Source organism: Nelumbo lutea, chromosome 5, assembly GCF_056320005.1.
Source record: "Nelumbo lutea isolate HS-2025 chromosome 5, American lotus-T2T, whole genome shotgun sequence".
Classification (NCBI taxonomy): Eukaryota; Viridiplantae; Streptophyta; class Magnoliopsida; order Proteales; family Nelumbonaceae; genus Nelumbo; species Nelumbo lutea.
This window is the reverse complement of record NC_142688.1, coordinates 76,401,973-76,417,395: the sequence shown is the minus strand read 5'-3', so window position 1 is coordinate 76,417,395 and position 15,423 is coordinate 76,401,973. Positions and strand designations below refer to the sequence as shown.

General features: G+C 41.9%; 1 protein-coding gene across 2 annotated transcripts; it reads right to left on the bottom strand.

The window, feature by feature from the left end:
* Window positions 1–754: 754 nt before the first annotated feature.
* Window positions 755–5,213, bottom strand: LOC148852973 (Transcription elongation factor (TFIIS) family protein). 2 transcript variants are annotated; one of them, XM_088945517.1, is made up of 10 exons: window positions 4,829–5,213; window positions 2,383–2,925; window positions 2,157–2,225; window positions 1,999–2,081; window positions 1,835–1,908; window positions 1,678–1,736; window positions 1,557–1,590; window positions 1,330–1,454; window positions 1,134–1,227; window positions 755–1,034 (listed from the first exon to the last, which is right to left on the bottom strand). In XM_088945517.1, the coding sequence occupies exons 2-10, from the start codon at window positions 2,785–2,787 to the stop codon at window positions 931–933; spliced, it is 1,047 nt and encodes a 348-aa protein (XP_088801643.1). In that variant the 5' UTR covers window positions 2,788–2,925; window positions 4,829–5,213; the 3' UTR covers window positions 755–930. The 2 variants fall into 2 exon arrangements, with proteins under 2 accessions (XP_088801643.1, XP_088801644.1); XM_088945518.1 differs by having other exon boundaries at window positions 4,716–4,831.
* Window positions 5,214–15,423: the final 10,210 nt, after the last annotated feature.

Genomic DNA, 15,423 nt, shown 5'->3' with positions numbered 1-15,423 from the left:
TTGAAACTCGCAATAAGAAAAAGAAAATAGTTCACATTCACGAACAACCCCTAATAAGTCTGCGTATTAAAATATCTTAGAAAAGAGTCAAAGACATTTAGGAGAAAAAAGCACGTGCAACGCAACAAAGATGGTAATGTAGAGAAATCCAAAGTTAAAATAAACCTGTTTTGAACAACAACATTGACAATGGTTATCTAATCACCAAATTCAACATCTTTTAATAATAATATAGTATAATTTGGAGGCAGAATTATCAAAGCAATACCCACTTCACTTCAACAACAATCCAAATTTCCACAACCTAATATTAGTATATTAGTGCAGCTAATCCAGTGTCCAAGGCTAATGCAACACAACACAATATTAAATTTTGCCCAATAACATCACATGGCCTCCATAAACTAAAACCCATGTACTTCATGTTCCTTCATGCTTATATCTGCCAAACTCACCCAATATTATAATAATAGTGAGATATAAAACAGCCCAAGTTCCCTTGGTCAAGTTGTATGAATCTCCACCAACTAAAAAAAGGCCTAGGCCGTTGGAAAGAACCCAGTATTAGAAAACCACCAACTCTATGACATGGTTTTGGCACCCAAAATATAGTAAATGACACAAGCAGAGAACAGAAGACCATATCATCTTAACTCTTACTCTGTTAGTTTTTTCCTCATCTTTTATTTGTAAGGATGCAGAAGAATTTTGTCTTGCACATTCATACTACCCATCAAAAAAATCATCCTCAAAATTGGCAATTTTCTAAATGAAATTTATTTTTAACAAATTTGAAGGAAGAATCCGATATCAAAACCAGGGATAGCATGAGAGATGAGAAAGATCAAAGAAAATTTAAGAAAAAAATAGTTACAGGGTAAACTAGTTTCTGGTCACCCAAAAGCATTATATGTTTTATATAGTGTCTATTCACCAGTGCCTCGCTTGAAAACCGCCTTTGTTCTTTGCAAAGGAGTTCTTCGGTTTTGGAATGTCATGAATGTCCATCACTTGAATTGTTCTTTGCTTTTTTGCTTCACAATTAACAGAAACACAGAGGGTAAACCATTAATAAAACCCAACATAAATAAAAAGGAAGTAAGATATAGGAACAAACCGACAAGAGAACAAACCATTTTGAGCCTCTTGGTAGTTTTCATGAAGTCGTCTTCTAGCTGAAGCAAGTCTTTCAGGATCGATGGAGCTATCCTTCTGTTCCCTTTGTTTCTGCATAACTCAATAAAGCAAAATCAACCAAGAGAGAGAAAAGGAAAGGACGAAAGACGGGGAACAAATTTCGAAAGCAGGGCATGTCTTTATTATGTATACATTTGGAGGAACAGAAGTGGATGCAGGGACAGATTGAGTTGGCCTCATTTGAGGTTCTCTTCGAGGAATTATTTTCTCCTTCCGTTCTGATTCTGAATTGTTCTTGTCTGAACTGGAGCTCCCATCTGCGATTGTCATGGAAAAGAAGATAAATCAGATGAAGTTTGTTTTTTTTTATGGACACAGATGAAACCAATTGATTTGAAGTTTCCATTTCCAATGCTTACTATGTGGATTTGGAGAATATGCAACATCAGGAACCTGAAAAGAGTATCACTGAGATAAAAATATTGTCTTTTGGCATGTGAAGAAATGTGAAAGGCAATAAAAGTTCTATAGATCCTTCACCTGGTGATGAATGTTTTGGGCACCTTTTGAGGGGTTCTGTTGAGGGGAGTCTCCATCAGCTGCCACCATTAATGACCTTTCTTGTTAAGCCTTACAAAGTGATTTTAATTCTACTTTCTGCAATTCTGTAAGATGGGGGTTTGATTTTCTTTAGTACCAATTAGTGTAGATGCTGCAGTTTCTCCTGGTGTATTTGATTTTACCCATTCATCAACCAAATCCTTCCACTTCCTGTAAAACACAAAACTTGAAAAATATCAAATCTACCTCTGCTTTTAAGTTTAAGTTGGTAAAATTTGTTTCAAGGTTGATTTTCCAAACCTGACAAGCTGCTTTACTAATCTCCTTACTTCATTAGATGAATGCTTTCGCAAACGGTTTACATGCCTTCCAATGTCAGTTTCCTGAAACAGTTAAGTGATTAAAGAAAATAAAAACATATAAAGATTCCAAAGAGAGAAATTTTCCATACTTTCTACCTTGAGAGTCTTAAATGTTAGATCCATGTCTGCAAGATCTTGTAGCAGATTAACTAGAGAGTCTTCAGACTGATAAAAAAGATGCATGAAATACAATGTTAAAAAGAACCAGTACAAAAAGAAAAAAAAAAAAAGAAAGAAAGAAAACAGAAAGGTTATAAGCACATAGCCAGAAGGAGGAACTAAAGAATTACAGAAAACTAAGATGGAAACATGGAAGCAGAACCTGATCAGGGTCTTCAAGATGTTCCTTGATAGCCAGAATCTTAGTTTGTTCATCATCAAATGGATGTCCATAGCTCCGATCATGATCTTCATCTCTATTGGATTGTGGAGTTGATGGAGAACCTCTCTTTCCTTCAATGCTAGAACTCTCTTTTATAATGGAAGCCTCTGTCCTTGTTTGATGTTCCTTCTTTTTGGTTTCGTGACAGTTTTGTCTTGTTGAATCAAGATTGCAGTTCTGACACCCTGAAACAAATGGCACGTAAAGCCGCTCAATGATTCCGTCTCGCCTGTCCTTCAATTCTTTTTTGTAATCCAAAGAAGCAACAGAAATCGCCGTATCAATGAACGTCCACACATCTACGCCAGAATTTCTCAAAATCGATCTGAAATCATCAAAATTCATTCTCTAAAGGACTTAAAGCTGACTGAGACTCCACGGAGCCTCAAATCTGAGGATTTCACCCGGTTTTCCCCGGTCAAAGTGTGATTTTAGAAAGCTTTAGATTCTCAAGTAAGATATTCTTCAATTTCTTGTGAAGATCTGCAAATACATCACAAGATAGACACATGTGTTATTGCATCAGCAAGGGTGAGAGCATACATTCACTTTTCAAACCTTCAAGACAATTTATGCACACAAAAGAAAGCTTTCAGATGTTCATTATCAACCAATGGCAAGTATTTTAAAACCAAAGAAAAATATATAGGCCTTAAAACTAATCATCCCAAGCTTCATAATCACTGTAGATTTCAATCAAATCTTCACAACAAGTTCAAATTTGAAAACTGCATTGAGACATTTGCAAAGACCACTTATCAAAAACAAAAATAGTTACAAAGACCAGAAAATATGCCAGGAAGAGAAAGGTCAAATCCTATAAATCTCACCTTGAAAGCTAAAGCTCTTGAGTTTGCAAATCTCAAAACCTCCAAGTTATTCCTTCCTCTTTTTCGTTTTCCCCCTTTGGTTCTCTCAATTCCTTGTCAACCAAACAAGATTTCTCAGTAATATTTAAGGTTTTCTTCCTTTCGCTTTTTCTTTTTCATTTTGGTCGTAGTACTCAACATTGAATCACCTCTTCTTCCATGCTCTCCCAAAACAAACTTCATTGGAATGTAAGGGTTGCTATGCAATTTTCCAGCAGATCCCCCACCCCCAACCAACCAAAAGAAAAAAGGGGAAATTTTCATTCTTCGAAAGTAGCTTTAAAATAACCTATTCCAAGCCATTGCATCACACACCACTCATGAATGTGTATTGCTGGCAAGTTATCTTTATGAGCTTTCTTACAGGGCACCTTAAGATCTCACAAACTGTCAGTGTCACTTATCACTTTTCATTAGAAACTAAATTATAAAAATAATGTCAATCCATTGAATGCTAGGTACACTCAGTATCCTTAGTTATATCTGTCAAGGATATTTTTTGGTTGCTTTAAGCCATGCCGTTGTTCTGGCATTCTATCAAACAAGCCAATTCACTGCATCCAGAACAATTTAAATCCTTAATAGTGACCAAGCACCAGACTGAACATAATGAAAAGAGAAAACTAGTTCAAGAAAATACCAGAAACAATTAAAAAAATCCTTAAGCTAGAAATTAATGGTTAACTGATATTTCATTTTACAACAATTGAAACAAAAAAGTTTCTTCTTTTGATTTGCAGAGGTGGGTGGGTATTGGAGCTATAGCATCCTCCCCAAGTGAGAAGAAACCGAGGAACAGAGGAACCGAAGGTCGTTGAGTTCATTAAAGTTTTTACCACTTATTTCTATTATTCATGAAGGTCGTTGAGTTCATTAAAGTTAAATTCCATGGAGATTGGTTAATCTTCAATGGAACAGAGGAACCGAAGAAAGAAAATTTTGCGCAATTTAAATGTCCTTGATAGTATCAAATTCTTGTCCAAAATAACAGCATAAACAGTTCAAAAGAATGACTGACCAACAAGGTAAACCCAGAAACAGGAAGAGTACTTCGTCAGGATCTAATCTCCATAAAATAAACATCTTCTGGGAAATAAAAGAACAGTTAAAAGGAAAATAAAAAAGGTCATTAGATAAAGTGCATATGTAAATCTACTTTCAGCTCAGGTTCCATGTTTAATCCTTAATTAGATTTCTCTGTTCAATGAAAATATCACACGAGGAGATGGGTCCATCGCTCTGTTCCTCAATCTCTGATTATGCGATTTTTTTCAGGGTTTTATCATCAAAAAATAATCCCAAAACAAAGAAAAGAACACGAGCTAACAAAACTCAATCATCGTGCCTATGGAAACAATAAGAATATTCAAAGAACTCAAATTTGAACCAAAGCAAACAACATACCGATCAAAATGCAGGGGATCTAAAGATCAACCAATCCAAACACAAAGCAAAACCAGAGAAAGAACAAAAACAACGCAAAAGAGAAGAACAAGGAAAAAAAAAACAAATATTACCAAATCGAAACCGGCCATAATCCCTTAAATTCCAGAGCTGTTCAAAGACCCAAAAGCAGAAATCTTCCAAGAAGCTTTTGGCCGAGATGGGTATTCGAGATTCGGTGGGAAAAGGCCATGGAGATTGGAGAAAGAAGCTTATAATTAATTTATTAAAAAATATTTATTTTTATATTTAATTTAATAGGGTGTGAGAAGGAACAGAACAGAAAGCGTCTCTTTCTCTCTCCAGCTGCCCAAGCTGTAGATTCTTGGGAAAATTACTGATATGGGCGTCATCCCCTCTCATCATTTCAAGGAAACCAGAGAGAGAGAGAAGAACTATTTGTGCGAGTTTTGCTCGGCCGGAGGCTCGTGCGCGCTCCGGGTCCCACCTTTCAACCTCAACGCCACCTTGAGACATGAGTAGTTAACTTTTTTTCTGGACATTTTTGCCCACCTAACAATATTTCCTGGACGATCTTACCTGCTGGCGCTGGGAAGTCGGCAGATGGACATATCACATATTGGGCTCCCAAGACTTGCCTGGTGTCTAATAAAAAATGACTTGCCAGCTGCCCAAAAATTTGCCAGGTGTCATTTGCTTATGGTTTGGAATCCGTCCTATTGTGTAGTGCCTTGGAGATTAATAAGAGAATACGTAGCATAGAACACGTAGCAGGTTACGTGGTCTCAGAGTAAGGGGTATGGTGTCCGGTGTCCTAATCAAATTTGGGTCTGTTAGTCCGAATTGAGTTAAAGTTCGGTTAGGGTTGAAAAATATAATGATTTTGGTTTTGGATTGGATTAGAGTTAAAAATTTTGATAAATAAGGTTGATGATGGCGATGGGGATGATAATACAATTAATTGAAGTATATATATATATATATATGGTATAGGGGTGGATTTTTTTTAACGTTAATATGAAGATTTAGCATAAAATCTTTATACTTGTTTTGTTTTTTTCTTTCTTCTGTTTATAAGGCCCTACTTATAATTCAAACCCTTTTAAAAAAATTTACTAGTGGTATTTGTGTGATGTACGAGTATTGTTAAGTAAAAGTTAAATAATAAAAATATATAAGAATATATAATTGTTTTATATTTTAATTTTTAAATTAATAATTATTTATATTTTATATGCTATTTTTAATATTTTTTTACAAAAAAATAACAATAATTAATTTCAACTAGAATTGTCCATCAAACTGATAAAACTGACCAATCTGACCCAACTCAACTCAATTTGGTCGGTTTTTTAGTATTTCTATTTAGTTTTGGTTCAGCAATTTTCCAACCCAATCAGATTGGGTCAATTTCGGTTTGGCCATTTATAAACCGATCAAAATTGAACTGACCTGATCATTCAGTTCAGTTGTAGCCTTTTTGTCCAACCAAATCGGCTTTGGTTCAATAATTTCCTAATTCAACCAAGTTGGGTTAATTTTGGTTTGGCCATTTGTAGATCAACCTGACCATGGATATATATACTAATATTTTATATTTTAAATATAATTTTTAATATGGAAAAGTGGAAAATTTTCCATATTTCTTAGTCTAAAATATTTTATATCGTAAGTTTAATTTTTTAATTTGTTTTTTAATCAATGTTCAAAGTATCAGAAATGCCAAGTGTATCGGAAAGGCAATTTTAAGAAACGTATCGGCATACGCCATGGATATGCATACGTATCGGAGAAAAACTAAGATACGCTTGGAAACACTATAAATACTTAATAAATCATAAAAATACATCAATAACACTAAATATAAGACCTCAATGAGGTGTATATACATTAAATTAATATATTTTAATGGTTTATGAAGAAATATATTGTAGTTAATTATAATTTCATTAAAAATCCTATGCTTAACTATAATTTATAAATTATAATTCTTAAGTTTTAATGTTTTATGGGATGGGAAAAACCCAACTCTCCTATCCAACCATAAAACATGTATTGGCACAACTTCTAAGTGAAAATATAATCAATAATTATTTATTATTTATTTCGAAATATTATAAAATTTAAATAAACATTATATAATATATTAAAAAATAGTTATTAAAGAAGAAATTTCAGTTGCTTTTTGGATATGATAGATCATCTATATAATTATAATATATTCAATCATTGTGATCAAATGATAAAATATAATTAATTAATTAATTTTTTAATTCTAAAAATATAAAAATAAAAAATTATTAAATAAGAAATTTCAATTGGTCTGTGGATATGATAGATCATCCATAGAATTATAACATATCCAATTGTTTTGATCAAATGATAAAATATAATTAATTGTTGTTTATTTTTTAATTCAATTGGTCTGTGGATATTTATTTAATTTTTTTTTTACTAATACCTCGTGGTTTTTTGGCATCCATCATATCTGGTGTTGACGCGCGTCGCTTTCTTTCTAGCAACTAGAAACGTAAGGCGAAGAGGTCGCGTCCTGACTAAGCTTCCACTTCTAGGGGCACTGAGTTCGAGTCTGCTGAGCCAGACTTTGTTTCTCCACTGCTTAAGTTCCACCGATACCATCTGAAGGAGTTGCCGGAGAAGGTGGCCTCGAGGAGGGCGAGCTCCCAAGGCCAGGGCCATTTCCTCCTGGGCCATCCCGTCCATTCCCCTACCCGCAGTTCCCAATAGGGAATTGGGAGGGTGTCAATGACTACATCGTGGCTAGGCGGAAGAGCCGAAGGGCAATCTGCCACGAGGAGGTCGCTAAGTGGGGGGAGATGGAGCCAAGTCGCTCGCCGCGTTTGCTGCTTCTCACTGTATGGTGGTAATTGGTTTTTTCTCTTTCTTCTCGTTCTTTCCTTTCTTTTCCTGTTTTCTGACCTTAGTCTCTTGTTGGCAAGTGAATTCCGCCATCCATGCCATGGCCCTCCAGACCAACATCCACTCCAGCGACGCTCGCAACCATAGGGCCAACGTCTAGAAGCTCCAGGGCGAGCTCGACCAGGCCCGAGGTGAGATCCTTTAGGCTCACAAGGAGAGCGAGGCCCAAGAGCTGCACGCCCATGACCAGGAGGTACAGATCGCTAGGCTTTCTGAGTAGAGCGCGTGCTATAGGGAGGAGTCGTCGAGGATGGCAGCGGAGAGGGAGCTCCTTTGCCAGCAGGTTCGAGACTTGGAGTCTACACTTCTAGACCGAACTCGGAACTTCGAAACCATGGTGGAGGCTGAGCGGGCTAAGGCGGTCTGGGACTTCAAGGACTCCTAGGAGTATCACGACCTCCAAGTGGAGTATGGCTCGAGCTCGTACCGCTCTGGATTCAAGTTTTGCCGTTGGTTGGTCCGAAAGAAGTTCTCTGGGCTCAACCTCGACGGCATCACAATGAAGGGCCTGGCTCCCGAGATGGCAGACCAAGCAGAGTAGGAGGAGCCTGACTCCCTGGAGGATGAGGACGAGGTGGAGGAGGTGGACCCTTGAGGCTGGCGGCTCTTCTGATGACTTCTGGTGGTTCCCGGGTGCCAGAACTCGGTTTTCAAAAATCTTTTTCTTGGGTAGTTGTGCCCTTTTTAGCTCGTTTTTATTTATGAAATAGTAATAAATTTTTTCCTTTTTCTACTAAGTATGGTGTGCTCTTTTATTTTTTGCCAAAGCGATCTCATCATTCGAGCTATTAGAGCTACATGCCCGAAATAGGATTTTTCGATAATTATTACCCCGAGCTATCCTTTAGTGTTTTGAGGTATTTTTATAGTATATAGCGAAGTAGTTACCGAGCTTTTTAGCTTGGTTTTTATTTATGAAATAGTAATAAAATTTTTTCATTTTTCTGCTAAGTATGGTGTGCTCTTTTATTTTTTGCCAAAGCGATCTCATCATTCGAGCTATTAGAGCTACATGCCCGAAATAGGATTTTTCGGTAATTATTACCCCAAGCTATCCCTTAGTGTTTTGAGGCATTTTTATAGTATACCGCAAAGTAGTTGTGCCCTTTTTTACTTGTTGTTGAACTTTCCCGAGCTTTTTAGCTCAGTTTTTATTTATGAAATACTAATAAAATTTTTCCTTTTTCTGCTAAGTATGGTGTGCTCTTTTATTTTTTTCCAAAGAAATCACATCATCTGAGTTATTAGAGCTACATGCTCAAAATAGGGTTTTTCGATAATTATTACCCCGAGCTATTCCTTAGTGTTTTGAGGCATTTTTATAGTATACCGCGAAGTAGTTACCGTGTATGCCCGAACTGTATGTTTGTAGGTCGTTCCTTATTTTTGTTCAACCAATGTACTGAGACGAGCTATGCTTTGTAGGGTTCAGACCGAGCTGCTTACGTCTCTGGTACTTCATACTTCGCCTTTACCAATGAAGTGGCTAAGTCTTTCACGGTGCCGAGGTCATGTTAGCTTGGCATTTTGGCCCTTAGGCTCTGAGAGTGACTCATGGTCTACTCAGTAGTTATAGGTAATACTGCCTTAAGTTGATAATATTCCATGCCCAGGGTACTTGTTTTCCTTCAAGGGTTTTGAGCTCGTACATTCCTTCCCCGAGCACCCGTTTCACTCGGTACGGTCCTTTCCAATTCGGTCTAAGCTTGCCAACGCCGGGCTCAGGTACCATAACTTTACGAAGGACCAGGTCGCCGACGCGGAGATTCCGCTTCTTGACCCTGGTGTTATAGTACTGAGCTACTATTTGTTGGTAAGCTACGATCCTGATATATGAGAGGTTCCTTACTTCGTCGAGTAGGTCGATGTCGGTACGTAGCTTGTCTTCATTTTTCTTATCGTCATATGCTTCCAGTCATAGCGAGGGGACCTCAATCTCAACTGGGATGACTACTTCGGTGTCATAGGTGAGGTTGAAGGGTGTCTCTCCTATGGCGGTCTTCTCTGTGGTTCGGTAAGCCCATAGAACACTGGGTAGCTCGTCTGCCCATAGTCTGTTAGCTCGGTCTAACCGTGCCTTCAATCCGTAGAGGATAGCTCTGTTCGTGACTTATGCTTGATCGTTTGCTTGAGGGTGTGCGGCTAAAGTGAAGTTCTGTCGAATCCCCATGTCTTGGCACCAGTTTTGGAATTTAATATCCTCGAACTGCTTACCGTTATCAGAAATCAGTACCCGAGGTAACCCGAAGCGGCACACTATGTTCTTCCAAAAGAAGTTTTGGGTTGTGATCGTTACAAGGGGTTCAGCTTCTACCCACTTGGTGAAATAATCCATTGCTACCACTAGAAACTTTCTCTAGCCTGTCACTGGTGGAAATGGTCCAAGTATATCGATGCCCCATTGTGCAAAAGGCAACAGGCTGGTGAGATACTTGAGGTCGGCAGTGAGCTGATGGTGGATATTGGCATGCTTCTAGCACTTGTCCCACTTTCTGATAAACTCAATAGCGTCTGCTTTCATTGTTGGCCAATAGTACCCCTGTCATAGTGCTTTTTGGACGAGGGCCCTGCCCCCCAAGTTTCCGTCGCATAGGCCCTCATGAGTGTCGCGGAGTACGAGCTCGGCTTCGGAAGGTCGCAAACAGCATAGGTAGGGGGCGTGTAGGATCTTTGGTACAATCGTCTATCTATCGTGACGTATTTGGCTGCCTAAAGCTCTACTCTTCTGGCGGCATTGCAATCTGCAGGGAGGGTCCCGTGTAGCAGGAAGCTAGCGAGCGGGTCAATCCAGCTCAGCTCTGCTTGAACGATAGGAGCGACCTCCTCTGCCCCTTCGAGAATGCTAGGCTGAGGTAGGTTCTCTATGTACACGGTTCTCATGGTGTTATCACTAGTGCTGGCTAACTAGGACAGGGCGTCGGCCTCAACGTTCTCTGACCTCGAGAATTGCCTGATGAAGTGTGACTGGAAATCGAGCAGAACCTCTCTTACTTTGGCTAAGTAGGCAATCATAGTCGGTTTGCGAGCTTCGTATTCTCCTGTGACCTGATTAACCATGAGCTGGGAATCGCTGCAGATGATTGTATGCTTGACTTTCATTTCTTTGGCTAGAGCTAGCCCGGCTATCAACGCTTCGTACTCTACTTCATTATTGGATGCCGCAAACTCGAAGCGTAGTGCATACTCCAGTTTCGTGCCACTTGGGCCATGCAGAACTATTCCGGCTCCACTGCCCTACTGGTTTGGGGAGCATCTATGTGAAGGATTCAGGGCTCCTTATCCTAGTTCGCGCTTGGCCTAACTTGGAGAGATGCCACACTGGCTGCTACCTCACGGTGCTCGGACTCAACCGACCTGGGAGCTCTAGGCTTGCCCGAACTGAGGGCCTCGTGCTCAATCGGCCTGGGGATTCCAGAGCTGAAAGTGCACTCCATGACAAAGTCTGCTAAGGCTTGGGCCTTAATAGCAGTTCATGGCTTGTATTGGAGATCGTACTCGCTGAGCTCAATGGCCCACTTCGCTAGTCGACTAGAGACCTCGGGCTTGAGTAGGACTTGCCTCAGAGGTTTGTTGGTGAGGACAATAACAGTATGAGCCTAAAAGTATGGACGAAGCTCTCGGTTTGCAATAACCAATGCATAGGCCAATTTTTCTCTCTCTAGATATCTTGTCTCTGCTCCCTGCAACACTTTACTAACATAGTAGATAGGTTGTTAGACCCAATCTACTTCTTTTATTAGTACTAAGCTGACCACTTTGTCACTTGCCGAGAGGTACAGTTCTAAAACATCGCCCTCTTCGGGTTGGGTTAAGGTTGGTATGCTAGCGAGGTACCTTTTGAGCTCGTCAAACGCGAACTAGCAGTCTTGGGTCCATTCAAACCCTTTGCTTTTAATTGCCTTAAAGAAAGGTAGGCAGCGGTCTGTCGACTTGGACATGAAGCGGCTCAGAGCGGCTATTCTACCGTTCAACCTCTGAACCTCCTTCATTTTCCAGGGTGGTCTCATATCTAGGATGGCCTTTATTTTGTCCAGGTTGGCTTCAATGCCATGCCGGTTTACAATGTATCCCAAGAATTTACCCGAGGCGACGCCAAAGACACACTTATTCGGGTTCAACTTCATATTAAATCTACGTAGAATTTCAAAAACTAAATGCAATTCTTGTATTAAGTCACATGAAAACTGGGTTTTGACGACCATGTTGTCTACATAAAATTCTACTTTTTGGCCAATCAATGGCTCAAACAGTTTATTTACAAGTCTTTGAAAGGTTGCCCCAACATTTTTTAGCCCAAAGGGCATGACCTTGTAGTAGTACAGGCCAAGCTCAGTTATGAAGGTAGTCTTTTCATCTGTCGGGTCCATCCGGGTCTGGTTGTGGCCCGAGTAGGCATCTAGAAAGCTCAGCAACTCATGCCCCGAGGTCCCGTCCACCAGACGGTCAATTCTAGGAAGTGGGAAGCAGTTCTTTGGGCAAGCTCAGTTCAGGTCGGTGTAGTCAACGCACATGCGCCATTTACCGTTAGCCTTTTTTCACCAGAACGGGGTTGGCCACCCAGCTCGGGTAAGGGACTTCCCTGATGAAATTGGCTGCAAGGACCTTCCCGACCTCCTCGTCGACTGCCTTCCATTGCTCTAGGGCTAGGTTGTGTTTCTTTTGTCTAACGGGACTAACTACAGGATCAACATTAAGCTTATGAGTTATAATGCTAGGGTCTATCTCGGGCATTTCTGCCGCTGACCATATAAAAACATCTAAATTTTCAAGTAAAAAGCGTACCGGTTTAGATCGCAGAGGCTCCTCAAGGGAAGCACCGATCTGAAGCGTTCGGGCTGGGTCCTCCGTCGAGGCTAGGATGGAGATGGTCTCTTTTGTGGGCACAGCTCGCTCTTCGCTTTGCTCCGTAGGTTGCTCCAGCTCGAGGTCATCGGCCACCTTGGCTTTCCCTTTGAAGGCAGCGGCGTAGCACTTGCGAGACTCAAGTTGGTCACCTCACGTTATCCCGATTCCGAAGTCCATGGGGAACTTCATGGCCAAGTAGTAAGTGGATACCACAGCCTGTAAGGCATGGGTAATCGGCCGACCTACTATGGCATTATATGGGGAGGGGGTTGCGATCACTAAGAAATCGTGGTTGAGCCTCACTATGCTAGGCCAAGTGCCGACCTCCACAGGTACTGTAATCCTTTCCAGGGGCCTGACTTTCTCTCCACTAAAGCCTACCAGGGGAGTGTTCGTGGGCTTCAGGTTGCTCTCTTGGAGCTGAAGTTGGTCGAAGGCTGCTTTAAAGAGGATGTCTGCTGAGCTGCTTGAGTCGACGAGGGCGCGCCTGACTTCGAAGTCGTTGATCCTCACCTTTATGACGAGCATGTCATCATGGGGGTAGTGGACACCGTGCACGTCATTTTTGGTGAAGAAGATGGGGTCTTCCATCCTTGGCCGCTTTGGGGGGTTCTACTCTTCCCTGGCGGCCACGCAAGCTGATGTGCGAGCTGTAGCTGAGGTGTAGCCCACCACAATCTAACCTCCAACTATGACGTTGATGGTCCCCCAAACTAGTCTCTCTTCGGGGGGCTGCTTCTGCAGCTGTTTCGCTTGCTTGCTAGACTCGGGAGCATCTCTACTCTGCTCCCCTTGCCGACCTGCTTTGTTATTATTATTTTGTACAAAATTTCTCAAATATCCGCAATGGATGAGTTCTTCTATCTCATCGCGAAGATTTTTACAACTTTCGGTGCTATGACTATGATCTTTATGAAAGCTACAATACAATTTTTTATTTCTAGCATTAGGGTCGGCCTTCAGCCGAGGTGGCCACTTCACGTTGAGTGGCGTGTAGTCCCTTTCTGCTGCTGGATCTCGGAAAGGTTGATTCGACTTTGCCCCCCCGAGCTGGGTTCTTCTTCTTGTTGTCGCCCTGAGATGGGGGCTTTGGTTCCCTCTTCCTTTTCTCAAGGGCCTGCTCACCCTTCTGGTTGATTTCTTCCTTCGTCCCTATGAACCAATCCTCAAGCTTGAGGAACTCGGTCACGGTTTTGGGCTGATTGACAACTATGTGCCACTTGAACTCTTTGTGAGTAATACCTCGCTTGGTTGTGGTGAGGCGAACTACAGGGTCCAGATCGGATATCTGTAGACAAGCATCATTAAACCGCTTGATGTAACTCTGAATGGACTCCCCTTCCTTTTGTACTATACCGAGGAGGCTTTCTTGAGTTCTCGGGCAGCTCTTGCTGGTGACGAAGTGGGAGGTGAAAACTTGCATGAACTGCACCCAGCTTCTTATTGAACCAGGCACGAGGTTACGGTATCATGTGCGGGCTACCCCTTTGAAGGTGGTGGAGAAAGCTACACACATGCAAGATTTGTTGTTCCTTGCCAGGTGCATCTGGGACTGAAAGGCGTCCACAAATTTATTTGGATCGAAGGATCCATCATACTTGTCCAGTGGAGGGATCTTGAAGTCCCTTGGCATGGGGACAACAAGGAGTTTTGGAGATAGTGGGGAAGAAACTGAGAGGAGAGGGGCAGTTTTCACTTCACCTGAGCTTACCTCCTCTTTTCCTCTGAGCTCAAGAGAGACTCGGGTAACAGTTTGGTGAGCTCGCCGGCATCTTCGCTGCTGCTTTACTGGCTTGGCATTGGTGCTTAATGCTTCAATATCGCTGAGGTCGATGGGCTCAGACTATTGGCGGTGGCTTTGAACCAAAGGGCCCTGCCTGTAGTCTGCAGCTAGGACCTCGAACGGGTTCTCTACAAGCGGGAGCTCGAACTGCGAATGCTGGGGCGATGTCGGCTTGGTTGGCTGGGAGGTCCCCGACCTGCCCACAGGCTGTGAGGCGGGGTGGCTGGCCTCTCCTTCCTACCATGGGAAAAGGCTTGGCTCTTGGAGGGATCCTGGGCTTGGGAGGCCTCTCCTCGGCGAGGTAGTTCGCTCCGGTGGGAGGGCTTGGTTTGCTTCATGGCCGGGTGCCAAGGGGGAAGCGGCAACTGGTCCTAAGGCAAGGAGGGAAACTACTATTGGTACTAGTACTGAGAGACCTGATGCAACACTTGTTGTTGGTAGAGTTGGAACTGCTGAAATTGTTGCATTTGAGCTTGCATGGCTCGCATGCATTGCATTAAGTCTTCCAACTGGTTCAAGTTGGCCACTGGGGGCACAACCGAAGGTTCAGCAAAGGTTGCTCCCACCGTGGAAGGAAGTGGAGCGACCACGGATGCCACTGTGAGAGGCACGTTCAGACTGGGAATCCCGTCCACAGAGAGGGGAACGGTGAAGTGTCCAATACAGACAGTAGAAAGTTGGGGTTGCTCCCCAGAAGCGCTCTGGCTAGCACTACGTCTGGTGTTGTTGGAGGAGTTCATGAATACTGAGTTTTCAAAAGGAAACTATAGAAGCTTAGAGGAAGGCTTTTTGAATTGATTCCCACAAACGTCGCCAAATGATGCAGCGCAATCTGGGCACTCCTAGCTGGCTACTGACTGGCTTCTAGCTAGCAACGGATGACACCTAAGAAGAAGACGGTGAAGAATTCTTGGGGGACTTGCCCGGTGGGAATACTCCGATGCTTAAGTTAGAACAATGGAGAAAATAATGAAGAGTGTAAAAGAGGCTAAGAGTGTAGGTCGCGCTAGATCACTGAGTTAGCTCGAGAAAAAGTTCGAGTAAGTTCAAGATAGGATCTCAGATGTTCGAGAGAGAGCCCTTCCCTTCAACTAGGGGGCTCTTATATAGGCGTTATTGTCAAATTGACCGTAACCGCCA

Bases quoted from the DNA above. Each gene is read 5' to 3' on its own strand.
- LOC148852973 (XM_088945517.1), bottom strand. From the start codon at position 2,787: ATGAATTTTGATGATTTCAGATCGATTTTGAGAAATTCTGGCGTAGAT. The intron at 2,082-2,156 runs GTAGAAAGTATG...TAACTGTTTCAG, and splicing joins TAACATTTAAGACTCTCAAG to GAAACTGACATTGGAAGGCA. The intron at 1,228-1,329 runs GTATACATAATA...TGAGTTATGCAG, and splicing joins CCACTTCTGTTCCTCCAAAT to AAACAAAGGGAACAGAAGGA.